The sequence below is a fragment of the Dipodomys spectabilis genome, unplaced genomic scaffold (genome assembly GCF_019054845.1).
Source record: "Dipodomys spectabilis isolate Male_0828 unplaced genomic scaffold, ASM1905484v1 ptg000118l, whole genome shotgun sequence".
Lineage (NCBI taxonomy): Eukaryota > Metazoa > Chordata > Mammalia > Rodentia > Heteromyidae > Dipodomys > Dipodomys spectabilis.
In genome coordinates this window covers 7,390,699-7,418,535 of record NW_024870795.1, presented here as the reverse complement: position 1 = coordinate 7,418,535, position 27,837 = coordinate 7,390,699, and the positions used below count along the sequence as shown (strand labels likewise).

The window sequence follows — 27,837 nt, the reverse complement described above, 5'->3', positions numbered from 1 at the left end:
CACCTGTAATCCTAGTTACTCAGGAGGCTGAGATCTGAGGATCATGGCTCAAAGGCAGCCCAGGGAGGAAGTCTGTAAGAATCTAATCTCCAATAAACCACCAGAAAACCGGAAGTGGCACTGTGGCTCAAGTGATAGAGTGCTCACTTGAGCTGAAGAGCTCAGGGACAGCGCCCAGGCCCAGAGTTCAAGCCCCACAACCCACCCAAAAAAAAAAAAGGACAATATTTGCACTACTTTTGTTAGAACTAAAAATTTTTCCAGAAGGTGGCAGCAGCGTGCACTCAAACTGTAAACCTTCTCCACACTGTAAACCTTCTCTGTGGAGAAATAAGCTATCTTAGCTGCCTATACTCAAGTCTTTTTCCTTGCTTTTATGCAGAATTATAGGGTAGAGTGAAGAAAAACAAAGCACAAAGAGATGGCTCATTTCCCCTAATTCAAGAATACAGCCTTGAGGGACTGGGAAGGTGGCTCAGTGGTAGAGCGCTTGCCTTGCATGCCTGAGGCCCTGGGTTTGATTCTTCAGCACCACATAAGCAAAAAGAAAAAAGCTGGAAGTGGTGCTGTGGCTCAAGCGGTTGAGTGCTAGCTTTGAGCCGAAGAGCTGAGGGGACAGTGCCCAGGCCCAGAATTCAGGCCTCACAACCGGACACACCCCCCCCCCCCCAAAAAAAAGAATGCAGCCTTGGGCTGGGAAGGTAGCTCAGTGGTAGAGCACTCGCCTTGCGTGCACAAGGCCCTGGGTTCCATTCCTCAGCACCACATAAGCAGAAAAGGCTGGGAGTGGTGCTAGCCTTGAGCTGAGGGACAGCGCCCAGGCCCAGAGTTCAGGCAACATGACGGATTTTGGGGGGGAGGGGAGAGGAGAGAATGCAGGCTTTTTTTTGGGGGGGGTGGGGGAGTACAGTCCTAGGGCTTGAACTCAAGAGCCCAGGCTCTGTTCCTCATGCTACTGCTTGGGCCACAAATCCACGTTCAGCATTTTTGGTGGTTAACTGGGGAGCATACCTTGAGAAGTTTCATGTGAAAAGGGGAACATGAGTGTGGTGCAAGTGGCTCACTCTTGTAATCCTAGCTACTCAGGAGACAAGGATCTGAGGATCATGGTTCAAAGCCAGCTCAGGTAGGAAAGTCCGTGAGATTCATCTCCAATTAAGCACCAGAAAACTGGAAATGGCATGATAGTTCAAGTGGTAGAGCATTAGAGCATTAGCCTTGAGCTGAAGAGCTGAGGGACAGCACCCAGGCCCAGAGTTCCACAACCCACCAAAAAAAAAAAAAAAAAAAGCTTTGCTGCGAAGGTGGCTCGGTGGTAGAGCGCTTGCCTTGCATGCATGAGGCCCTGGGTTCAATTCCTCAGCACCACATAAGAAAAAAGAAAAGGAAGTGGTGCTGTAGCTCAAGTGGTAGAGTGCTTGCCTTGAGCTGAAGAGCTGAGGGACAGTGCCCAGGCCCAGAGTTCAAACCCCACGACCGACAAAAAAAAAAAAAGAAAAAAGAAAAAAGCCGGAAGTGGCGCTGTGGCTCAAGTGGTAGAGTGCTAGCCTTGAGCTGAAGAGCTGAGGGACAGTGCCTAGGCCCAGAGTTCAGGCCCCACGACCGGACCCCCAAAAAAAAAAAAAAAAGCTTTTACTTTTGGCAGAAAAGCAAAATGGCTCATATCTGAGTGGTTTTAATGTCTTTAGTTTTTCACACTATTTGTTTTTTTTTGGGGGGGTCTGGTCGTGGGGCCTGAACTCTGGGCCTGGGCACTGTCCCTCAGCTCTTCAGCTCAAGGCTAGCGCTCTACCACTTGAGCCACAGCGCCACTTCCGGCCTTTTTCTTTTTGCTTATGTGGTGCTGAGGAATCGAACCCAGGGCCTCATGCATCCAAGGCAAGCGTTCTACCACTGAGCCACCTTCCCAGCCCCTCACAGAAACTATTAAATCACTCTAGCATTGCTAATTAATCCTGAAGTCACAAGATTTGTTAAGAATAACAGCATGGGGACTGGGAAGGTGGCTCAGTGGTAGAGTGCTTGCCTTCCATGCCTGAGGCCCTGGGTTCGATTCCTCAGCACCACATAAGCAAAAAGAAAAAAGCCAGAAGTGGCGCTGTGGCTCAAGTGGTAGAGCACTAGCCTTGAGCTGAAGAGCTGAGGGACAGCTCCCAGGCCCAGAATTCAGGCCCATGACCTGACCCCCCCCCCCCCCCAAAAAAAAACAACAGCAGTCCTACAAGCATGATAGCAAAATGCCTACAATATAGAGCACAGAGGGAGAGCAGGAAGATCACAGGCTTGACTCTTGGGTTTATACAACTAGCCTGTCTTCAAATTAAAAAAAAAACAAAAAAGGACTGACTCCCAGCGGCTTACCTCTTTAATTACCTACCTAACTTGGGAGGCTAGACTAGGCAACCTAAAAATTGGTGAGATCCTTTTCTCAACCAGTAAGTGGGCACCTCTGGGGTCTGTTATCCTAGCTACATGGGAGATGGCTAAGATCAGGAAGATCAGACCAATCTTGGCAGCAAGTCCATAAGACTCTACCTTGACTCTACCTTAACTCTACCTTAGCTGAGCATGGGGCATGATGGTATATGCTTGTAATCCCAGCATCTGGTAAGTTGAAACAGGAGAAATCTTGAGTTCAAGGCCAATCTGGGCAACATTGTTCAGGGCAGCAAAGTCCAAAACTCTAATCTCCAATTAAAAAGGAAAAATGACAGCTGGGCACCGGTGGCTCACGCTTGTAATCCTAGCTACTCAGGAGGCTGAGATCTGAGGATAGCCATTCAAAGCCAGCCCGGGCAGGAAAGTCTGATATAGAATCTTATCTTCAATTAACCACCAGAAAACCTTTAGAAGTGACACTGTGGCTCAAGTGGTAGAGCGTTAGCCTTGAGCTGAAAAGCTGAGAGGCAGCACCCAGGTCCAGAGTTAAAGCCCTACATCAACCAAACAAAAAACAAAAAAAAAAAAGGAAGTGGTAGAACGCTAGACTTGAGTTGAAGAGCTCAGGGACAGCACCCAGGCCCTGAGTTCAAGCCCCATGACCAACAATCAATTAATCAATCAATAAATGATAGGGGAGGAAAAGCTTAATGAGAACCAAAGCTTAATGAAAACCAAATATATAGATTGTCAGAACAGAGAGGAATTCAGATTGGATATGTACTCTTCCCAGTCTCATGTGTATGCATTCAACTGGACATGATCCTCACACATTAATACCTGGAACTGATTTATAGCTATTATGAGAGACTTATGTAGCAATATATCAATGCACAAAACATTCTAGGCGTATGTTGAAGCACATCCAACACCGAAGTATAAATAAATTTACACGCATTTTAATCTTTAATAAAGATTAAAAGAAAGCAGTGGGTACTGGTGGCTCCTATCTATAATCCTAGATGGTCAGTAGGCTGAGACCTGACAACCACAGTTTGAAGTCAGGCCAAGCAGGAAAAATGCAGAAGACTCTTACCTCCAATTAACCACCAAAAAGAAGCTTAGAAATGGGAGTTGTGTTTCAAGTGGTAGAGAACTAGCCTTAAGCAAAAAAAAGCTAAGGGATAGCATGTAGTTCCTGACAAGACAGACTGACTGAGATAGAAAGAAAAACCAAAGCCAGGGTACTGTGTGGCTCAAAGTGGTAGACACTAGCCTTAAGCAAAAATAAGCTCAAGAGGGCTGGGAAGGTGGCTCAGTGGTAGTGTGTTTGCCTAGTGTGCATGAGGCCCTGGGTTCAATTCCTCAGTACAGGCCCCTCGACCAGACCCCCCCCCCCCCCCCAAAAAAAAATGTTAGGAAAAAAGGCCTGAGCCTAAAAAGCCGCAAGTGTCACTGGGGCTCAAATGGTACAGTGTTAACCTTGAACACAGAGAGGCTCAAGGACAGTACCCAGGCCCTGAATTCAAGCCCAAGGACCAGAAAAAACAGAAAACCAGAAGCTGGGCACCAGTGGTTCATGCGTGTAATCCTAACTACTCCTGAGGCTGGTTCTGTGGTTCAAGTGGTAGAGCACTAGCCTTGAGTTGAAGAGCTGAGGGACAGCATCCAGGCCCAGAGTTCAAGCCCCACAACAACAACAACAAGTCACTAAAAATTTGCTTGGAAGTATGAAGCCAGAAAAGTCCAATAAAGGTTCTATGTGACAGAGTAAATCAGTAATACTAGATAAAAATGGCCATCTGGTTCTGTCAAGATATGTTCCCAACCATGGAACTTTAGAACAGTTGTGACATCACCTTCAGGATGTTTACTTACTGAAGTTATTTACCGAGTTGCTACCCTATTTTCTATGATTTTTTTTTTCATTCCTGTAATTAATACAAAGGCAGGCACACACATACCATCTTCTAAGTCTAGTGCATCAATGAGCTAAGAACCATTTTTAACAAAATTTGCTTCCTTCTGGAAGCATAATAAAGACTGTAGAGTCCACCAGTGGTTATATAAGGATGTTAAGGATAACAACAGTAACCAAATGAGTACAATACAGACTGAGATAATATCTGGGTCTACAAAAATCATAGGGACTTTTCTTGAAACCTCTATAATTTCTCCTTGCACAAAGTAAACCTAAAAAGTAATCTGACACAGTTATTTCTAATTTTAATCTGGTGTGTGCTTACCATCATGAGAACAATTAGGACACTCGTTTACCAGGAATCATTATGGTTCTTTTTTTTGGGGGGAAGGGGGGGTAGAGGATAGAGCCAGGACCCTGGTGCAGACTAGGCAAGCACTCTACCATTGAATCCTATTAACAAAGCTCTAAAGTTTTTATTATTGCTTTCATTCTAAGAATAAAGTATTACAAGGCTTGTCACCTAAGACTATTACCCTACTAATATGAAGTTCAATTATCACTCACTGAAGCATATTAGTGAATTTAATCCAAATATATCCTTGATTACAACTCAAAGTAGGTAGAGTGCTTAAGCAGGAGGCTGAGTTCAATACCTAGTTACACACACAGCCAGAGCTAAGGTCTTATCAAAAAATAAAAAAACTCGGGCTGGGAAGGTGGCTCAGCGGTAGAGCACTTGCCTTGCATGCCTGAGGCCCTGGGTTCGATTCCTCAGCACCACATAAGCAAAGAGAAAAAATACAAAATAAAGATGACATTATTTTTTAAAAAATAAATAAATAAATAAATAAAAACTCATATAACTGTAACCCCTCTGTACAGTATCTTTACAATAAAAAATATATACTAAAAAATTTTTTAAAATAAAAAGTCAAGTAGGGGCTGGGAAGGTGGCTCAGTGGTAGAGCGCTTGCCTTGCATGCATGAGGCCCTGGGTTCGATTCCTCAGCACCACATAAGCAAAAAGAAAAAAGCCGGAAATAGCGCTGTGGCTCAAGTGGTAGAGCACTAGCCTTGAGCTGAAGAGCTGAGGGACAACGCCCAGGCCCAGAGTTCAGGGCCCATGACCGGACCCAAAAAAAATAAATAAATAAACAGTCAAATAAAAATTTAAAAAGTAAAAAAAGCTCGGAGTTGTGGCTCACAATACTAGCTACTCAGATCTAGAAAAAGCCAGCCTGTACAGAAAAGTGCATGAGATTCTTACCTGTAATTAATCTCTAATTGATCAAAAAGTCATAAGTGGAGCTTTGGCTGAAGTGACAGAGCACTGGGGGGGGGGGGGGGGGGGGGGGGGGGAGGGCACAGGGAAGCTCAGGGATAGCACCCAGGCCCTGAATTCAAGCCCTAGGACCAGCACAAAAGCACAAAATAAATAGCCAGACACAGTTAGGGGTACCCAACAGTTAGGGGTACAGTGCAGTGGAGTTGAGGATACAGTGCAATGGAGCACGTGTGAGGCCCTCGTTTCATTCCCCAGCTGTGTATACACAAAATTAATCAACAAATTAACAAGGGTACACACCCGTAATCCTAGCCACTTAGGAGGCTGAGGACTGAGGATCGAGGTTCAAAGCCAGTCCGGACAGAAAAGTCTGGGAGACTCATCTCCAATAAAGCATCAGAAAACTGGAAGTGGTACTGTAGCTCAAGTGGTAGAGGACTAGCCTTGAGCTAAAGAGCTGAAGGACAGTGCCCAGGCCCAGAATTCAAGCTCCAAAACCGACCAAAAAAAAAAAATTGAAAATAAATAAAAATAAAAATAAATCAACAAGGGCTGGAGTCATGACTCAAGTGGTAGAAATGTTGACTAATAAAACTCAAGGTCAGAGGAGGCCGAGATCTGAGGATCAAGGTTCAAAGCCAGCCAGGGCAGGTAAGTCTATGAGATTCTTACCCAATTAACCACAGAAAATCGGAAGTAGCATTGTGACTTAAAGTGGTAGAACATTAGCCTTAGGCAAAAGAGCATAAAGACATCGCCCAAGCCCAGAGTTCAAGCCCCACGACCCACCAAAAACAAAAAAAAACTCAAGGTCAATTCAAATCTTGGTACCACCAAATAAACATTAATTCATACATACACACATCAACATGTTTTTCCTATTTTATTTTTCTTTTAATTGTGCTAGTTTGGGAGCTTGAACTCAAAGCTAGCCCAGCTTTTTTGCTCACAGCTGACACTTTTACCATATGAGTAACTCCTCCAGTTTTAGCATTTTGCTGGTTATGGGGAAGGAGTCTTTCAGATTTCTATGCCTGGGCTGGCTTCAAATCTCTGTCTTCACATCTCAGCCTTGGAAGTAGGCTAAGATTATAAGAGTGAGCCACCAACACCCAGTTCCTACTTCATTTTTAGATATACATTTCCCTACTGAGTCCCAAACAGTTTATCTTGACATCTATGTTGTGCATTCCTTAAAATTCATCTTTGCCTTCCTGCTTTTAATCAAAACATATAGAACAGAAATTTGCAGGATGAAGGAAAATAAATTCATAAGTTTCCACATGACCTAGATGGCCACGCTCTTCCACGTTTATCAATCTGTTATGCCAATGCACGATTCGGAGAAGGTCATGACCTTCTTTCCTATTCTTCCAGAAACAAAAGCCTGAAAAGTTAAATCTTCAAATCCTTCAGACATTTGGCAAAAAAAATCAGTAAACTAACAATCAGTAAACTATCTTTTGCAACAAGATCAAGGCAGATTTTACTTCCCATTTTGAGGGAAGAAGGAATTTAATGGACAATGCACTTTTTCCTGTCAACAAAGTGACAATAATCTGCCACTTAGCCTTTAATGCTTTTAGCACCTGTTTTTTTGTTTTTGAAATCTTGGGGTTTCAACTCTGCTTCCCTTGCCCCCAGCCCTCCATTTCTCATTTGTCTGTTGCTCTAGAAGGCAAGATAAAACTATCCTAGGGCTGGGAAAGTGGCTTGATGGTAGTGTTTGCCTAGCATGCATGAAGCCCTGGGCTCAATTCCTCAGTACCACATAAACTCAAAAAACCGGAAGTGACCCTAAAGCTCAAGTGGTAGAGTGCTAGCCTTGAGCAAAAGCAGCTTAGAGACAGTGCCCAGGCCTAGAGTTCAAGCCCTACGACTGGCCAAAAAACAAAACAAAACAAAACCTATTCCCACTTTAGTTCAACACTCATGCATCATCTCCAAGTAGAAAAAGACCCCTCAGGGGCTGGGAAGGTGGCTCAGTGGTAGAATGATTGCCATTCATGAATGAAGCCCTGGGTTCGATTCCTCAGCATCACATAAGCAGAAAAGGCCAGAAGTAGGGCTGTGGCTCAAGTGGTAGAGCACTAGCCTTGAGTTCAAGGGATGAGGGACAGAGCCCAGGCCCAGAGTTCAGGCCCCACAACCAGCCAAAAAAGAAAAAGAAAGAAAGAAAAAGACCCCTCAACCTTCTCTAATGCTCAATGTTTTCATAGACTCAACAATGAGTGCCCAGATCCTTCACCATATACAAGATCCCTATAAATTTTTTTAATTAAGAAAAATTTAAGATTGGCATGTTTTATTTTACATTGGAGTCTAACAGTACATAATTCTCTCAAACATTAAGGTATACCTCTTCAAAGAAAAATGTTCTTATCCACTTGTCCATAATCTTTCCACTTCCTTCCTATATTTCAGAATGTCTGAGTTGGACAGTGGTGGCTCAAGCCTCTAATCCTAGCTACTCAGTAAGCTGGTATCTGAGGATCACAGTTCAAAACCAGTCCAGACAGAAAAACTCTTTGAGACTCTAATTAACCAGCAAAACAAAAAGCCTGAAGTAGGGGTGTGGCTCAAGTAGTATAACATCAGCCTTAAGCAAAAAAAGCTCATGCCGGGCGCTGGTGGCTCAAGCCTGTAATCCTAGCTACTCAGGAGGCTGAGATCTGAGGATCACGGTTCAAAGCCAGCCCGGGCAGGAGAGACTGTGAGACTCCTATCTCCAATAAACCACCAGAAAACCGGAAGTGGCGCTGTAGCTCAAGTGGTAGAGCGCTCGCCTTGAGCTGAAGAGCTGAGGGACAGCGCCCTGGCCCAGAGTTCAAGTCCCACGACAAAAAAAAAAAAGCTCAGAGACAGCATCCTAAGCCTGAGTTCAAGCTCCAAGTTCAAGCCTCAGGACTGGGGATGATTAGATGTTTAGATAAATGGATACACAGATACATACAGACATTTATCCAATTCTACTTTGGGCTCATTCTCCCTAAATCTATCCAAGATGCCTTCTTATTACAACTGAATCAGAGGAAAGTGCCTCTTTAGCAATGTTAAAAGCAAGCTGGGTACCAGTGGCTCACAACTGTAATACTAATTCCTCAGGAGGCTGAGCTCTAAGAATCACAGTTGGAAGCCAGCTTTTATCTCCAATTAACCATAAGTAAGCTGGAAGAGGAGTTATGGCAGAGTGCTCAGGGACAATACCTAGTCCCTGAATTCAAGCTCCCAATACCACTACCAAAAAAAAAAGTTTATCTTTTTCTGGTGAGATTTTTTCTGGTGATAAACATTTCTGTGGGAAGTGGAGCTGTGGCTCAAGCAGTAGAGAGCTTTCCTTGAGCTGAAGGATAGCGCCCAAGCCCTGAGTTCAAGCCCCACGACAGACAAAAAAAAAAAAAAAAAAAAATCTGTGATTCAGTGTAGAGTGCTGGCCTAACATTCACAAGGCCCTGGGTACTGAAATTTTTAGACATAGTTCAGGAGTTGCTGACATATCAACTCTTGAAAATAATCACAGAATTCCATCAAGACCAAAAATTAGTTTTCTCTGTGATTTCACAGCCTCTATCTTTTTTCCTAGTCTCTATCATTCTATCCTGTCAATTTCTTTTGCATTTCTTTCACTCATTTTTTTTTTTTTGGGGGGGGGGTCCGGTCGTGGGGCCTGAACTCTGGGCCTGGGCACTGTCCCTCAGCTCTTCAGCTCAAGGCTAGCGCTCTACCAGTTGAGCCACAGCGCCACTTCCGGCTTTTTTCTTTTTGCTTATGTGGTGCTGAGGAATCAAACCCAGGGCCTCAGGCATGCAAAGCAAGCGCTCTACCACTGAGCCACCTTCCCAGCCCCCTTTGACTCATTCTTCACTCTTTCTGTACCAAGTAACGTGAATTTGTGTTGTTTCTGCTTTCCTTTTAAGCCTGTTTTTTTTTTTTTTTTTTCCTTGTCGGTTGTGGGGCCTATACCCTGGGCCTGGGTGCTGTCCTTCAGCTCTACCACTTAAGCCAGAGCCACTTCTGGCTTTTTCTGCTTATACAGTGCTGAGGAATCGAACCCAGGGCCTCATGCATGCAAGGCAAGCACTCTACCACTGAGCCACCTTCCCAGTCCCTAAGCCTGTATTTCTATCCTTTACTAATGTTTTCATATTTCCTTCACAGTAAGGTTCAAATATTAAGACCAATTATACCTTCATAAAGCCTTGAACTATTAAATGATACTGTGTTATTTACAGAGCTTTTGATGGCCATTCACTATAATACTTCTCGTTTCTCTGGTCTCTTCTCCTTCCCTAAAACATCTTAAGAATGGTAAGCTGGTTACCTTTTTAACACTTTCTTCTTCCTCTTGGCGTTTCTCATAGTGTGAGAAGTCATCAAAAATGGAAGTGGTGTGCTTGTAGCTGGCTATGATTTTCAACACCTGCTTAGCTTTTTCCAGAGGCACTTCCTGAGTGTCCCTAGAGTTGGTCACTGGTTTATTCTCGTTGTTCTCTAGGCGAATGTGTCGCAGTTGGCTATTGGGAACGTCCTTCACAAAAATCCATCTGACATCAAAACGACCCTTCCATTTGTCCTGGGACCACACACCTGCACACGTGTTGTAGTCCACAGCAGATTTCATTTCTGCAACTCCACAGAAGTGTCCACTGCCGTTGACACTGAAAAGTAAGTAAACGGGGCCTTTCCCGTTCATGGAACGGTAAGCAGCATCCAGTCTCTTGTTACCATGCTCTGTGCTGCACCAGATGTTATATTTAATGGACCGGTGGATATCGTCCTCAGAGTAGCTCTTAATGATGAAAACCCGGCCATGTTTCAGATTCCAGTCAAAATCTTTAGGGTTATAGTTATTAATGGACCGCAACTTCTCCAACACTGGGTGAGGTTCTGAAGGAGTAGATCCAGAACCAGCCTGAGACTGTCCTACTCCATTACCATCCACCCCATTATGACCGAACCCACTGCCACGGTTCCGAGGTGCTACCCAGCGGGTTGGCTGAGCTGCTTGTTGCTGGACTGAGAGCTGGGCAGGCTGTGGTGGAGGTGGAGGCAACGGCTGTGTCTGTTGCCCTACTGATGTCTGAGCCACTGGTGGGCTATTGTTGGCCTGTTGACCTACAGGTTGGGGAGAACCCTGGGTTGGCTGACCTATATTCTGAACCAAAGCCTGTGAAGGGGCTTTTGCCACAGGACCCTTGTTATCCCAAGTTCCAATATCCATGTTATGCTTTATTGGGGGTGGTGGAAGACTTGATCCTGCAATGCCATTCTTGGTCTTCAACTTAGGTTGCTGTTTTGCAGGCTTGCTAGCAATATCAGCCCAAGATGCTGGTTTTGGAGGAGCAATGGTAGCTGGAGGCAAACTACTGGAAGCCACGATGTTACTGGTAATGGACCCACTACCAACAGCAGAACCTACAACTTTTGGAACACTGCTTGCAACTTCTGTGCTACCCAACTTCAGTGCTGCCATCCCTTGGTCTATGGTATTCATTCCAGGAGCCTTATTGAGGGTCTCATTGGCAAAAGCTGACTGTCCATCAATCATGGCTCCACCTAAGGAGCTAGGTGCATATGCATAATTGCTACTATATCCAGAGCTCTGAGTAGACTGTCCCTGAGAACTGTTATTTCCCCATGCTGAGAAGTCAATCCCACTGGGAAAGAAATTAAAACCATGCTGGCCAAGAAATGGAGTGCTACCTAGGGCTCCTGGTTGTCCAAACATTGCATCTGGTAGGAAGTGGGGCTCTCCGTTGCTCAGTTGTCCATAAGAAGTTAGATATGGCATGGCTGTGTCACCCCCAGTAGACCAAGCGGCTTCACCCAAAGAATAAGAAAAGCCAATAGAGGGACTGTAGTAACTGGGTAAGTATGAGTCTGACATGGCAGTATATGCATTATTCTGTGGAAGAAAAAAAAAAATAAGGCAAATAAAACAAAAAGTAACATCAGGACAGTTCTTTCCCCATAAATCACACAATTCAAATATTTCAGCCATTACTGTAAGAGTTGCATATTCAAGTAATCTCTATAAATTCAGATACCTTATCTACTTATTTTTTGTGCAGGGGGACATGAATTCAGGGCCTGGAATCTGTTCCTAAGCTTCTTTTGCTCAAGGCTAACACTCTACCATTTGAGTCACAGCTGTACTTCTAGCTTTTTGGTGGTCAACTAAAGTTAAGAGTCCTGCCTGGGCCAGGCGCTGGTGGCTCATGCCTGTAATCCTAGCTACTCAGGAGGCTGAGATCTGAGAATTGCGGTTCAAAGCCAGCCCAGGCAAGAAAAGTCCATGAGACTCTTCTCCAATAAACCACTAGAAAACCGGAAGAAGCACTGTGGCTCAAGCGGTAGAGTGCTCACCTTGAGCTGAAGAGCGCAGGGACAGCACCCAAGCCCAGAGTTCAAACCCCACGACCGACCAAAAAAAAAAAAAAAAAGTCCTGCCTGGGTTGGCTTCAAACTGTGATTTTCAGATCTCAGCCTTCTGAGTAGCTAGGATTACAGGCATAAGCCACCAATGCCAGGTAAACTCATAAAAACCAATTAACTTTGTAGCCGGAGGCATGGCTCAAGTGGTAGAGTGCCTGCCCAACAAGTACAAAGTTTTGAGTTCAAACCAGTGTGAAGAGAGGGTGTGAGAGGAGGTGATTTTGGATTTCAGAAACCAAAGATCAGTGTTCAAGAGTTTCCTAAACCACATTAACAGGTCTGAGACAAAAGAAAAAGAACCGGAAATTTCAAGCTCTAGCCCAAACATCTGTACAGCCATTCCTCACTATTAAATCAAAAGGCAATATTCATTATATATAGTTTACTCTGTTGGGCAAACCACGAACAGATGTCAGATGTCACTCTTTAACTATAACCTGAAAAGGAGACAATTATCTTCCAGAGGACCTGAAATAAGAAGAAAAAAAGTGTGGCTGGGAAGGAGGCTCAGTGGTAGAGCGCTTGTTGCCTTGCATGCATGAAGCCCTGGATTCCATTCCTCAGCACCACATAAGCAAAAAAAGCCGGAAGTGGTACTGTGGCTCAAGTGGTGCTAACCTTGAGTTGAAGAGCTGAGGCACAACGCCCAGGCCCAGAGTTCAGTCCCCACAACCAACTAAATAAATAAATTTCTAAAGGTAAGTCTATGTACTTTAAAATATCCTGCCGGGTGCTGGTGACTCACGCCTATAATCCTACCTACTCAGGAGGCTGAGATCTGAGGATCGCGGTTTAAAGCCAGCCCCGGCAGGAAAATTGTGAGACTCCTATCTCCAATAAACCACCAGAAAACTGGAAGTGGTTGTAGCTCGAATGGTAGAGTGCTTGCTCACCTTCATCTGAACAGCTGAGGGTAGCGCGCCCAGGCCCAGAGTTCAAGCCTCACGACCGACAAAAGAATAAAAAATAAAACATCCTACATAATCAAGATTGTGGATTTATATACTACTAGCTTTCACATTAGGATTTTTTTTTTTTGATCAGTCATGGGGCCTGAACTCTGGGCCTAGGCACTGTCCCTCAGCTCTTCAGCTCAAGGCTAGCGCTCTACCACTTGAGCCACAGCACCACTTCCAGCTTTTTCTTCTTATGTGGTGCTGAGGAATCTAAGGCAAGCACTCTACCAGTGAGCCCCTTCCCAGTCCCTAGGAGAACTATTTTTTTTTTTATAAATTCTATAACTCACAGTATAATCCCTTAAAAGCCAGAGTACACAAAATGAAGTCTCCATAGACAGAGATACAGCTCAACTCAAATTAGCATAGTTTGCCACAACTCTAATAGTTCTTTATATATAAATCCATTATCAATTCATTAGCTTTGCTCTTAAAGACTCTTGGATGATCATAAATACCTTAGGCCCTAAGCTTCTATTATCTCGTGCCACAGTGCTATGTTCCTTAACCACTAAACTATACCTCTTCAATATTAAAATTTTTCAAGAGATTTGATAAAATGGCTGTTTTTACCAATTTAAATTTTCCTTACAATTTAAATTTGAATAGTAACCCTCTTGTACAACTACTTAAATAAAAAAGTTTTTAGTCTTTCCACATACCCTCAAGTTTAAAAGTTTTCAAACCTACTTTTAAAATTTCCACACACCCAAATCCATTACATTTAAGAAACTAAGCCTGGGCTGGGAAATGTGGTTTAATGGTAGAGTGCTTACTTAGCATGCTTGAAGCCCTGGGCTTGATTCCTCAGTACTACATAAATAGAAAAAGCCAGAAGAGGCATTATGGCTCAAGTAGTAGAGTGCTAGCTTTGAGCAAAAGAAGCTCATGGGCACGGCCCAGGTCCTGAGTTCAAGCACCAGGACTGGCAAAAAAAAAAAAAAAAGAAAGAAAGAAACTCAGTCTGTTATCAATGGATTGGGTTTGAAGTAGTCTAATATAAGGTGATAAAAAAAAATTGGTTTAACAGCTGGGTACTGGTAGCTCATGCCTGTAATTGTAGCTACTTAAGAGGCTGAGAACTGAGCCCTGCATTTGAAGCCAACCCAGGCAAGACTAGCCAGAAAGTCTTTGACACTCTTATCTCCAATTAACTACAAAATAAGCCAGAGGTAAAGCAGTATAGCTCAAGTGATACAATGCTAGCTTTGAGCAAAAAAAGCTCAGGGAGCTGGGCACCGGTGGCTCACGCCTATAATCCTAGCTACTCTGGAGGCTGAGATCTGAGAATCATGGTTCAAAGCCAGCCCAGGTAGAAAAGTCCATGAGACTCTGATCTCCAAGAAACCACTAAAACCCAGAAGTGGCGCTGTGGCTCAAAAGGTAGAGCACTGGCCTTGAGCTGAAGAGCTGAGGGACAGTGCCCAGGCCCAGAGTTCAAGCCCCACAACTGGCAAAAAAAAAAAGGGGGGGGGGGGAGGGGGGGCTGGGAAGGTGGCTAAATGGTAGAGTGCTTGCCTAGCATGCATGAGGCCCTAGGTTTGATTCCTCAGCACCACATAAGCAGAAAAAGCCGGAAGTGGCGCTGTGTCTCAAGTGGTAGAGTGCTAGCCTTGAGCTGAAGAGCTGAGGGACAACACCCAGGCCGAGTTCAAGCCCCACAACTGACAAAAAAAAAAGCTCAGGGACAGTAGCACCCAGGTCCTGAGTTCAAGCCCTAGAGCCAACTAAACAAAAAATAAATACATACATTAAGAAGTGGTTTAAGAGTACATGAATTGAGGCTGGTAGCATAGCTCAAATGATAGCAGGCTTATATAATGCCAGTAACGTTTTTCTTCTTAAGTTTGTTGGGGCTGGGAATGTGGTTTAGTAGTAGAGTGCTTGCCTAGAATTCATGAAGCCCTGGGTTCAATTCCTCAGTCCCACATACACAGAAAAAGCTAGAAGTGGTGCTGTGGCTCAAGTGATAAGAGAGCTACCCTTGAGCAGAAGAAACTCAGGGATAGTGCCAGGCCCTGAGTTCATGCCCAACTAATCAAAAAAAAAAGCATGTTTTGACATGTTTGAGATCCCACCAGCACTACAACCACAAAAAAAGTACATTAGTTACTCTAGATAATAAGCTACAAAAAAAGGGAAAGGAAAAAAGAAAAGATCCCTAAGGTCATTCTTCTTCATCTACTTACCCAAGATTTATACTTTCCTTCAACTTTTTCAAACAGGCATTTAAGCTATGGCTTACTTGACAAAGAAAAACAAAACACACTTAATATTACAGACTACGCCAAGACATAGGTGAATGTATACACCTGAACTGGCAGGTTCCCACATGCCTCAGAGCTTGAAAATCTGAATTACACAATGTTTTACAAGAACTATCTAGAATTATGTTTCTTAATGTTCCCACTCTCCCTGTTATAATGATTATGTAAGCAAACTACTTCAATAACAGGAACCTATTAGTAGTTCATGCTCTACTTCCCTACTCTTCTTGGTCAGCTAGTTGTCTGTAAACCCCCCCACCAATCACTTGCACTTTCAATGAAGAAAGTTTCTCCAAAAATTTAAGAATCATCTCCAAAGATGTCCAGATATGGGTATCAAATTACTTAAGATTACTAACTGTATTTCATATTAGGTATATTGTGATTTATACAATGTCCCATAAAGTTCTTGATCTTTTAGGGTATCATGGAAAAGATAATGCCATTTCTCTGATCTATTAATCTGCAGAAGTCTATTAGCAAAAGCCTCGTGACTGTCTTTGGGACCTGACATAATATAAATCAACTGCTTAAAGCTAACAAGTTTCTTCTTCATGAACAGATCATATTAACAGAACCTACACACAAATCATCTTACTAGAGGACATTATTCTACAAATACCTCTACCCACTAACCACTGGGCTACACTCTAAGCCCTTACCCTCAATATTCCAACTCTGACTTTGCGCTAAATTTTTTCATCTTCTTTAACTTCATTTCAAAAATGCTGGACCTCACCTCACTAAGAAGTCAGAGATACACAAAGTTCATCTGTATGTTAAATATATAGCTCAACTCAAAATACCAAGGATCCAACCTCAAAATAGTTCTAATAAGTGCACACTAGTGACCAGAGAAAAAAACACAGGCAGTTTTGTAGCAGTGAATGAAATTGAGATATTATACTATAATTTTTTCCCATCACACATTATTACCTTAATTTCCTAAAAAGTTTTTTGGGAATGAAAATTCAGAACAATTGCCAATTAACTAGCAAAGGCATATTACTAAGTTTTTCCACTGTTATGTTCTTTTTAAAGAAATAACTACAAATAAACATTTACTCTTAAGATATAGTAAAATACTATCAGTACCACTTAAGTTTGCTGAAAAGAAGGCTGAGAATCTTAACATTTGTTTACAACTCTTTTATAACATGTTAATAGGTATGAGGTGATTCCTCCCCCGCCCCCCAGATTTACTGATAGGTCAGAGAAACAACAGTACACAACACACTTTCATCAGAGGTAAAATGGTCAACTACTCACGGGCCTTGCCTGTGGACTCAAGTAAGGTTCAAAGTCATCATCGTTCAATCCATCCTTTTGATGTACAGATCCATTTTGTACTAAAGAAAAAAAAATCCAGTTAAGAAGGTACCAACCCTACAATCTCCCTCTCAAGTCAGCCAAATATACGCTTCCCTAGTTCAGAGGCAAACTCAGTTTGAACCTACAAGGGGCAGAGATGAGAAAGGGAAGGCCGAAGCAAAATCCGTCAGAGAACAAGCCTCCCTCCACGCGGAGCAAGTTTAATCGAAAAAGGTCATTTTACTGGCTCTTCTACATTTCAATTCCTCCCGCTCCCCCTCCCCCATCCCATGTGAGTTACTTCCAGAAAGTGATCCACGAGGATGAAAAACAAAGGCCTTCTAAGATCTACAGGAAACGAAGGACCTGGGGCTTTTCAAAACCGAACCCACCCCCACCCTTAATGAAACTAGTCCTGGGGAACTAAAACGCTGTTCGCCAGCTGCGAGAACACACCGCTCAGGGTCAAATACTTAGCGCGAGGCACCTGCGAACTAAAGCAGCTTCCAAAAGGTCCTCTCTTCGGGGCGCTTCCCGGAGACCCCCGACTCCCCGATGTCCCCCCCCGCCCCCGCCTCCCCGGACCACCAGCCCCAAGCGGGGTTTACCTTTGTTTCCTTGACCTTTTGGTCTCTGTGGGCGAAGGGAACGTGAGCCGAGCAGCAAGTTGTCCGGGAAGAAACGGAAAAGGAAAGACAAATGAGCGCAGGGCCCGCGACGGGGATAAAGGAGCGGGCCCGAGGGGAGGTTCAGGAATGGTGATGGTGGTGGCGGTGAGGGGGAGGCTGGAAACCGGAGGCGGGGAAAGGCGCTAGGCCGGCGAGGCCGCGGGGAGAAAAAGCGGGGGACGCGCCAGCGGCGACGCCAAGAGAACAGCGCTTCAAGGAAGGGGAAGGAAACGAAGAGGGAAAGCCAGGCCCGCGGAGGGGAGGGAGCGCGGCGCGGCCGGTGGGCTGCGAAGCCCCGGGGAGGAGCGGGAAGAGCGGGCCGAGCGCGAGGCGCTGGGCGCGGCCGGCGGGAGAGGCCCGAAACCCGGCCCGCGAGAGGCGCCACCGCGGCCCGGCCCGGCTGGGGGCGGCGGGCCCGGGCCTAGTCGGACTCCGTGTCGCCTCACACAATGGCCGAGACATGCGGGCTGGGCCTGTACCTGCTCCAAGAGGCTGCTGGCCGACATGGCTCGCGAATCCTCACGGGTGGCGACGGTGGCGGACTCTCCTCAGGGCAGCGGCGGCGGCAGCGGATGAGCCCCGGCGGCGGGAGCAGGCGGCGCGGCGGCGGCTTTTGTCCCTGACACTCGGGAGCTTCGGCGGACGCAGCAGAGACAGCGCGCGGCTCGGGCTCCGGCTCCGACTCGGCGGCGCTCTAGCTCCACAGCTCAACGCCCGTCTCTATGCTCCCGCGCGCGTGCCCGCTCCTTACAGCCGGAATAAGGGCGCCGAGCGACGGAGGCGGGCGGCGCGCGCGCGCGCGCGGCTGGAGCGCTGACTCTCACATTCACTCACCCACGCGGAAGGGGCATGGCGCGAAGCACCCCGGGAAGGAAGAGGTGGCGTCGCAGCGCCCTCTGCTGGGTCGGAGGAGCGGAAGCGGCGCGCGCGGCCTCCCCGCCCCCACCGCCTCCGGATTGGGGCCTAGAGAGTGAGGGTCGCACCACGAGGTTTTGACTAACACCTGGCGAGAGGAGCCCTTTAGCTTAAGAAAACCTGCAAACAAGAACACAGTTTCACAGTTTGGAATTGGCCTCTGCAGATCTTAAAATAACAATGCTTCCCAGCTGCAAATGATAGTCTCTTGCCCCCCACCTCTATTTAGGAAGGAATCCATGGAGAGGCCTAGAGCCTAGGGAAACTTCTTGGGATCTCTGCTCCTAGGAGACATCCTGCATTCCTAGGAACACGGTTACCTTCCTCCGTTAAGGGATTGCAAAGAGTACCTAGAGAGCAATCACACGCGCGCGCGCGCGCGCGCACACACACACACACACACACACACACACACACACAATCGGGGTCTCCTGGGGTGGGGGGAGTGTCTCAATATTGGAGGGAAGAGAATATGTAGTCGTTTGTTAGTGAAGTCTCTGACCCCAAAATACTGTTATTCCAGGGAAAAATACACCTCTCTTACATGTGCACAAATCTTTCAGTGTATTTTCAGGGAACCGAAAAAAATCTATGGACTTCAAGAGGAAATGTCCTTGATCTGAGGAAGAAAATTAACATTATTTCAATACCTGCTGTGTGCCAAGCATTGTCCTGAAGTGATTTCAAATACATTAAAGGCATTCAGCAACTTCAAAGTAGCTATCAGTCTCCCCTAGCTGTCTCCATTTTACAACTTTGAAAACAGAGATTAAGTAACAGCCCGAGGTTACAAAGCTATCTAATAGCTGTGCTTGCGGGGATCTTCAGATCTCAGCCTCCTGAGTAGCTAGGTTGACAGAGGTGAGCCACCAGCGCCAGCCCAGAACTGCTCTTACTAATGCTGGCCAGTTACTACAGGAAAACTTCCTAGTTCTCCCCCTTCCCATCCCAGGAGTCCCATGTCCCCTTCGACTTCTCTAACACTGTAACAGCACATCTGCAACATATCATGGCTCTTAATGTCTTGATGTCTTCTTTCTGTCCCCTGTCCCAAACCGAACCCCACTGATATTAAAATAGTAGAACCGTGAAAAAAAAAAAAAAGGTGTACTCGATCTGAACAGCTTCACAGTTCAACCCCAGGAGAGAGAAATTTAGGAACCAGAATCCTAAGGATGGGCTAAAGCATTTTCAGTCAGAAGAATGCCTACCCTTTGCTAAGACATTTGCTACTAAGAAAGTCCTTCTAGAAGCTTTCCAGGTTGCAAATAATGGTAAACAGATAAGGAATGATTATTAGTTGTTCAGCTAATGCCATCGATCATTACATGGAGGAGACTTTCGTGGACTCAAGTAAAATAAATGGCATTTAGCATTTTTATATCATAAATTTGTCATGGACTCAAGAGTAAAATAAATGGCATTTTGCATTTTTATATCATAAATTTGTCTAAGGCATTTTTTTCCTACCTATAATCACATTTATAGTTGAGATGAATAAGGACAGTTATACTTCCTGAATAAAGTGAAGGACATTCAGTAGAGAGAATAAAATATCAAGTGTCAGAATATAGATCCTACCAATGAAAGAAATCTAACAATAGTTTTTTTTTTTTTTTTGCCAGTCCTGAACTCTGTCCCTGAGTCTCTTTGTGCTCAAGGTTAGCACTCTACCACTTGAGCCACAGCATCACTTCCAGCTTTTTCTGGGTAGTTTATTGGAGATAAGACTCTCACAAACTGGGCCTGGGAAGATGGCTCAGTGGTAGAGTGCTTGCCTTGCATGCCTCTGAGGCCCTGGGTTCGATTCCTCAGCACCACATAAGAAAAAAGCCAGAAGTGGCACTGTGGCTCAAGTAGGGATAGCACCCAGGCCCAGAGTTCCGGCCCCACGACCGGACCCAAAAAAAAAAAAAAAAAGAGTCTCACAAACTTTTCTGCCCATGCTGGCTTCAAACTGCACTTTCTCAGAGCTCAGCCTTCCGAGTAGCTAGGATTAAAGGCATGAGCCACTGGCATCCAACAAGCAATACTTTTTATTAACAATAATCAACCCCATGACCAGATTTATATACAAACTGTGTTAGCAGTTGCTGAAACTTGAAGATAGCATAGTATATTGTACAAAGAGGATTAGACCAGGAGTTATATTCTGGGAGTGGGAGAGCCTAAATCCTAGCCTCCTCATCACAAGTGCAACCTTACAGAAGGTACTTAACCACTCAGATTTCCTCATCTAATAAAGAGGATAATAATACCTACCTAACAGGTTTGTCACAAGATAAAGTTAAAAAAAAAAAAGACATGAAAACATGTCTAACACATTACAGGTTCCTTTCTTGTGATCTCATTAAGGGATGTGTGTAAAAACTTCTTTCCTTCCAATAATATCTTCATGGTACAAGACATTTTGATTAGTTCCTAAGGGATTGTTTTCTTTTCTCCAGGAATTCCCGGTTAAAATATAAATAGCCTTAGAGAACTGGATTAATTTACCTGATAGAATGTAAGGGGCTCCTGAAGAAACAAAACTTAGGAGAGTGATATAGTTAATCACGAGGAAGAAGGAAGGAAAGTCTAGAATGTATGATGTCATTTTATGGCTTAGAGAAAAGAATACTAAACTGGAAATGGATCTAGATTCTATTTTAGCTCTGTCACAAAGCAGATAGAGCATTCTCTCTTTGTTTTTGGTGGAGAGAGGTGAAAATGCCAGTAGTAGAGTTTGAACTTGGAACCTGGGCACTGTCCTTTAGTGTTTTTACTCAAGCCTGGTACTCTACCACTTGGATCACAGCTCCACTTCTAGCTTTTTGCTGGTTAACTGGAGAGAAGAGTTTCAAGGACTTTCCTATGACTGGGCTAGCTTTGAACTGTCATCTTCAGATCTCAACCTCCTAAGTAGATAGGGTTACAGGTGTGAGTCACCCAGTACCTAACTTCAATCTCTCTCTCTCTGCTTGTTTGTTTTTGACCAGTCTTGGTGCTTGAACTCAGGGCCTAGGCATTGTCCCTGAGCTTATTTTGCTCAAGGCTAGCACTCTGCCCCTTGAGCCACAACACCACTTCCAGCTTTTTCTGTTGATGGGGTAGGGAGGAATTGAACCCAGGGCTTCAGGCATGCTAGGCAAGCACTCTACCACTAAGCCACCTTCCCAGTCCTGAATCTTTCTTTTAAAACCATTTATTGGGGCCAGGCATTGTGTAGATGAGAAAGTCTTGACACTATCCCCTGAAGTTTATAGACTAGTTAAGGAAAATAAACTATGTAAATAGCTATTCAAATAGTTGTCCAATTACAGTTGTGCAAAGGGCAATAAGAAAGTAAAAATAGCCTCCTCAGAGAAACCAGGGAAATTTTCCCTGAGAAAATGAGCTCCCGCTAAGACTGAAAGACCACAACAAATTGGCCAGGCAAGGAGGGAGGAAAGGAAGCAAAAGAACAGTATGTGCAAAGTCCCTAACTGAGAAAAGAGCTTGGCACTGGGAAGGAATTGAACGAAAGCCAGCATGACTGGCACAAAATAAGAGAGGATGGTACCAAAGGAGACCGGGGTTGGGGCGGGGAGGGAGAAAACTTTATGGACTGGGAATGTGGTTTAGTGGTAGAGTGCAAGAATGTCCATGAGACTCTTATCTCCAATGAGCCACCAGAAAACTGGAAGTGGTGCTGTGGCTCAAGTGGTAGAGCACTAGCCTTGAAGCTGAAGAGCTCAGGGACAGCACCCAGAATCCTGAGTTCAAGCCCCACGACCGACCAACAGAAGAAGAAGAAGAGGAGGAAGTTGTTGTTGTTGTTCAGGGACAGTGCCCAGGCCTTGAGTTCAAGCCCCAGGACTGGGGAAGGAAGGAAGGAAGGAAAGAAAGAAAGATGGACTTTATTCTTTCACTCCAAATAATCAGCAGCTAATAAAGTGTAAATAATAGTAATGTGGGTTCTAGTTTAAGTTCACTGTGTGAAATGGATTTAGAGAAAGGAGAATATATTATCAGTTAGAAAATGATTCCACTAAATTCAAGCCAAAAAAAAAAAAAAAGTGGCAAGATCAAATACAATTGTAGTGAATACAGTGAGATGTGGACTAAACAGAAGTTTTAAAAGTAAAATGAGCTAGGAACCAGTGGCTGACACCTGAAATCCTAGCTATTCAGGAAGCTGAGATCTAAAGATCATGGCTCAAAGCCAGCCTACTCAGAAAGACTCTTTTTTTTTTTTTGGTCCTGGGCTTGAAGTCTGGGCCTAGGCACTGTCCCTCAGCTCTTCAGCTCAAGGGGAGTGCTCTACCACTAGAACCACAGTGCCACTTCCAGTTTTCTGAGTGGTTTATTCGAAATAAGAGTCTCACAGACTTTTCCTGCTCAGGCTGGCTTTGAACTGTGATCCTCAGATCTCAGCCTCCTGAGTAGCTAGGATTACAGGCGTGAGCCACCAGTACTAGACTCAGACTGACTTTTTTTTTTTTGGTCCGGTCGTAGGGCCTGAACTCTGGGCCTGGGCGCTGTCCCTCAGCCCTTCAGCTCAAGGCTAGCGCTCTACCACTTGAGCCACAGCGCCACTTCCGGCTTTTTTTTTCTTTTTGCTTATGTGGTGCTCAGGAATCGAACCCAGGGCCTCAGGCATGCAAGGCAAGCGCTTTTCCACTGAGCCACCTTCCCAGCCCTCAGACTGACTCTTATCTCCAATTAACCAGGAAATAGGGGTGTGGTAAAGGGTCAGACTTCAACAAAAAAAGCTCAGAGACAGTGCCCAAGCCCTCTTTCAAACCCTAGTACTAACATGGACACAAAAAAAGATGACAGCACATGCTTCAACACAAGCTTGCCTAGCAAGCTCAAGGCCCTGAATCCCTTTTCCTTCCATTCTTCCTTCTTTCCTTCCTTCCTTCCTTCCTTCTTTTCTTTTTTTTTTTTTTGGGGGGGGGGGTCCAGTCATGGGGCCTGAACTCTGGGCCTGGGCACTGTCCCTCAGCTCTTAAGCTCAAGGCTAGCGCTCTACCACTTGAGCCACAGCGCCACTTCTGGCTTTTTTCTTTTTGCTTATGTGGTGCTGAGGAATCGAACCCAGGGCCTCAGGCATGCAAGGCAAGTTCTCTACCACTGAGCCACCTTCCCAGCCCCCTTTCTTTCTTTCTTTTTCTTTCTTTCCTTCCTTCCTTCTTTCTTTCTTTCTTTTTCTTCCTTCCTTCCTTCTTTTCTTTCTTTCTCTTTCTCTCCATCTCCCTCTCTCATAAATAAATTAGAGGTCTTGCTGTGTGAATGGATGATTGGCAGAGGGAAGTCGTTAAAGGAAGTATCAGCTGGGCACAGTGTAGTCCTCCTGACTTGGGAGGTGGACATGGGGAAGTTCAAGACCAGTATGGGCAAAAAAAGCTGTGTACGCCAGGCGCTGGTGGCTCATGCCTGTAATCCTAGCTACTCAGGAGGCTGAGATCTGAGGATCGTGGTTCAAAGCCAGCCCGGGCAGGAGAGACCGTGAGACTCTTATCTCCAATAAACCACCAGAAAACCGGAAGTGGCGCTGTAGCTCAAGTGGTAGAGCGCTCGCCTTGAGCTGAAGAGCTGAGGGACAGCGCCCAGGCCCAGAGTTCAAGCCCCACGACCAACAAAAAAAAAAAAAAAAAAAGCTGTGTACACTGGGCTCCGATGGCTAGCTACCTTAATGAAGTAATAAATAAGCATTTCCGGAGCTGGGAAGATGGCTCAGTGGTAAAGCGCTTGCCTTCCGTGCATGAGGCCCTGGGTTCGATTCCCCAGCACCACATAAGAAAAAAAGCCAGAAGTGGCGCTGTGGCTCAAGTGGTAGAGCGCTAGCCTTGAGCTGAAGAGCTGAGGGACAGTGCCCAGGCCCAGAGTTCAGGCCCCACGACCGGACCAAAAAAAATACATAAATAAAAATAAATAAATAAATAAGCATTTCCCTAGTGATAAATCAACATTTCTCATGATAGATCTCTAGGTTCTAAAATCCTTCCAGATCTATGAACTTCACTTGTGTCTAGTGTTAAATTATTAGACTTTTGCCAGAAAACCACGCAGACATCCAGGTACAAAGAACAAAGAAAGGTTTATTGCCAGCAAAGGGACTGGCAAGACCCCTTGTCACATGAGTGAAGTGAGAAGTGCTGGCTACTGTCTCAGGTGAACTATGTAGCCTACTGAGGCTAGGAGGGGTTAAAAGGGGCTAAGAGGCGGAGACTCTAGTGTAGATATGAGGACCAGGAGCTTCATCATGGCAGACTAGCATTTATGGCTGCTGCCCAAGTAGTAGATAAGGGGTCCTGCAGCTGCCCAGACCTGAAGGTCACTCTAAGGGGCTCTTGCTGCCTTCTGTGGTGGTAGCTGCCCCAGAGAAGTGCCATCCCAAGGGAAAGGGGGTTGGAGGCTTATTATTTACTGCCTTTACTACATGGGCCTAGCGTTGCCTAGGAAGGGAGTACACCAGCTATGGAAGGGGAAAGGAATATGTGAAGCTATGGGAAGGGAGCTCATTGGGCTAACATCTAGTATTTCCTCTCCAGGACTCTGAGAAAAGGCGACTGGGCCTGGCTGATCACCACAGATAACCTAATCTTATGAGCTGCCAGTGCCCTAACTCTCTAAAATCCCAGCTAAACACCTCAACCTAGACAGCTCCATGTATGCATTTACTGGCCTCTAATCTAATATACAGTAATTTGAGTATAACTAAAACAACCTGAGGATGGGCTACATATAATCTCAATAAAAAATACTAACATTGTTGGGTGCTGGTGGCTCATGCCCGTAATTCTAGCTACTCAGGAAGCTGAGATCTGAGGATCACCATTCAAAGCCAGCCTGGGCAGGAAAAGCTGTGAAACTCTTATCTCCAATAAACCACCAGAAAACCGGAAGTGGTGCTGTGGCTCAAGTGGTAGAGGGTTCACCTTGAGCTGAAGAGCTAAAGGATAGCACTCAGGCCCAGAGTTCAAGCACCATGACCACCACCACCAACAACAACAACCAAAAAACAGCATTGGGCTAGAAATGTGGCTCAGTGGTAGAGTACTTGCCTCGCATGCATGAGGCCCTGGGTTTGATTCCTCAGCACTATATAAGCAGAAAAATATGGACGTGGCGCTATGGCTCAAGAGCTAGAGTGCTAGCCTTGAGCAAAAGCAGCTCAGGGATGGCACCTGGGCCCTGAGTTCAAGTCCCAGGACTGGCAAAAAAAATCTGCATTAACTTGGACATGAAGGCTTAGCAAATGCTTCAGGGAGCATGGACGAGGTTATGAATCATGTGAGAGCAGCTTGTTGGGGACTGTGTTTAGCTCAAGTACCGTGGGGATATTCCAGTGACCAAGAAACCCAGGAATGCAAGATTGATGGCAGATGTATGCTAATAATACACCTCAATAAACTTTAATAGTAGTGTCATGTTGTAGATTCTATGGTTATCTCTATTAAACTGATATTGAATCTGAGACTTAGAGGAAAAGGACCTAAAGCAATTCCTATATAAGAAGTTACCAGGGGGGGCGGGGAAGGTGGCTCAGTGGTAGAGTGCATGCCTTGCATGCATGAGGCTCTGGGTTCGATTCCTCAGCACCACATAAGCAGAAAAAGCTGGAAGTGGCGCTGTGGCTCCAGTGGTAGAACGCTAGCCTTGAGCTGAAGAGGTGAGGAACAGCGCCCAGGCCCAGAGTTGAGGCCCCATGACTGGCAAAAAAAAAAACAAACAGAAATTACCAGGGCAGGGTGGGTGTTGGATATCAAAATGCCAAAACAAGCCTATGAATTAAGAGTTTTTTATTACAGATCCTCACCACTGTTCCTGTTTGCCTCCTGTGTCCTTTTTCTCATCCTTTTTCTCCTGTCCCTCAGTGCATTATGTTTAAGGCTACTGTAGCCCCAGCTGATGCCAATAATAAAAGTAAAGAAACAAGAAGAAGAAGTTACCAAGTTTTGAAAGACTCCATGCTATTGTAGTGTGGAATAGAGATAAGAGTACCTGTTATCAAAGTGACTCATAAAAGTGCTCAAGAGCATGCTTTGCAACTTGGCTTCTTATCTACTTTTGTCCTGCAACAGACCAAGGGAGCAAACTTGGACTTTCAAAAAATAAAAGCATCACGAGGGCTGGGAAGGTGGCTCAGTGGTAGAGCGCTTGCCTTGCATGCATGAGGCCCTGGGTTCGACCCCTCAGCACCACATAACCAAAAAGAAAAAAAGCCGGAAGTGGCTCTGTGGACAGCGCCCAGGCCCAGAGTTCAGGCCCCATAACCGGACCCAAAAAACAAAAACAAAAACAAAAGCCAGAAGTGGCACTGTGGCTCAAATGGTAGAGTGCTAGCCTTGAGCTGAAGAGCTGAGGGACAGTGCCCAGCCTAGAATTCAGGCCCCATTATGGGACCCAGAAAAAAAGAAGAAGAAAAAAAGCATCACGAGTTACTATAACACTTACTATGTAGTTCAATTGTTTACCTCTTGTGGTGAGTTTCATAGTCGGTAGAAATGCCAAAACAGGACTAATTGTCAGCCTAGAAAAGGAACTTGCTCCATTGTTTGAAGAATTGATGGAAGTTGTGGAAGTTTCTTAATCTGATGGTGGTTTTGACTTATAGCTTATCTTGTTACAAAAACACTCCTCAGCCCAGTGCTGGTGGTTCATGCCTATAATCCTAGCTACTCGAGAGGCTAAGATCTGAGGATCACAGTTAAAAAACCAGCCAGAGAAAGTCTTTGAGACTCTTATCTCAAATTAAACACCAGAAAACCTGGAAGTGGCCCTGTGGCTCAAGGGGACAGTGCCCAGGCCCAGAGTTTAAGCCCCATGACTGAAAAAAAAAAAGAAAAAGAAAAAAAAACACAAGTCAATCTAGCAATCTTTAGACCATAATAATAATAATGTCTGTAAGAAAGGGCCCCCTTTCCCATCTTATATTAAAGAATCAGCCTATAGGTATAATTTATAGACAGATCAGGCATCACATTTCCTTTGTAAGGTCTTTTCTTATTTAGAGAGATCTGGGGATCATGGGGATAACCTGAAATTGTTCAGTCTGTCACTGCCAGCATGGAGTTAGTGCAGTCACCACATAGGGATAGGATCCTGTTCAGTGGATCAGAATCAAACACTGCATTGATCCACTCAAGCCATTGAGTGCTCCCTATTGAGTGCTCCCTATTATACAGGACTTCCAGGTTGCAGCAGCCCCCCCCTTTTTTGGGGGGGTGTCTGGTCATGAGGCCTGAACTCTGGGCTTGGGCGCTGTCCCTCAGCTCTTCAGCTCAAGGCTAGCACTCTACCACTTGAGCCACAGCGCCACTTCTGGCTTTTTTCTTTTTGCTTATGTGGTGCTGAGGAATCGAACCCAGGGCCTCTTGCATGCAAGGTAAGCATTCTACCACTGAGCCACCTTCCCAGCCCCAGCAGCCCTTTTATTGTGAATAATAGCAAGAACATATTTTTCTTCCATTGTGTTTTATTTCTTTGCTTTGAGAATGAGGAAGATAAATGGCTTAGTAGGTCCAGAGTTGGTGGCTCATGCCTGCAACCTAGCTACTCAGGAGGCTGAGATCTAAGGATAACAGTTCAAAATCAGTCCCGGTAGGAAAGTATGTGAGACTCTTATCTACAATTAACCACCAGAAAAACCAGAAGTAGGGGCTGGGAAAGTGGCTCAGTGGTAGAATGCTTGCTTTACATGCATGAGGCCCTGGGTTCCATTCCTTAG

At 45.1% G+C, this 27,837-nt stretch overlaps 1 protein-coding gene and 1 pseudogene across 1 annotated transcript in view; one reads left to right on the top strand and one right to left on the bottom strand.

Moving 5' to 3' along the window:
- Positions 1-18,062, bottom strand: part of Ythdf2 (YTH N6-methyladenosine RNA binding protein 2) — a 31,751-nt gene extending 13,689 nt beyond the window's left edge. Inside the window, exons 1-4 of the mRNA XM_042688549.1 lie at positions 17,705-18,062; positions 17,166-17,190; positions 16,516-16,595; positions 9,910-11,493 (exon numbers count right to left, since the gene is read on the bottom strand). Of these exons, the coding sequence (XP_042544483.1) occupies positions 9,910-11,493; positions 16,516-16,595; positions 17,166-17,190; positions 17,705-17,731 (1,716 nt within the window). The 5' untranslated portion in view covers positions 17,732-18,062. The remainder of the gene's footprint in view (positions 1-9,909; positions 11,494-16,515; positions 16,596-17,165; positions 17,191-17,704) is intronic.
- Positions 18,063-18,074: 12 nt separating this feature from the next.
- LOC122115163 lies at positions 18,075-26,711 on the top strand (annotated as a pseudogene).
- Positions 26,712-27,837: the final 1,126 nt, after the last annotated feature.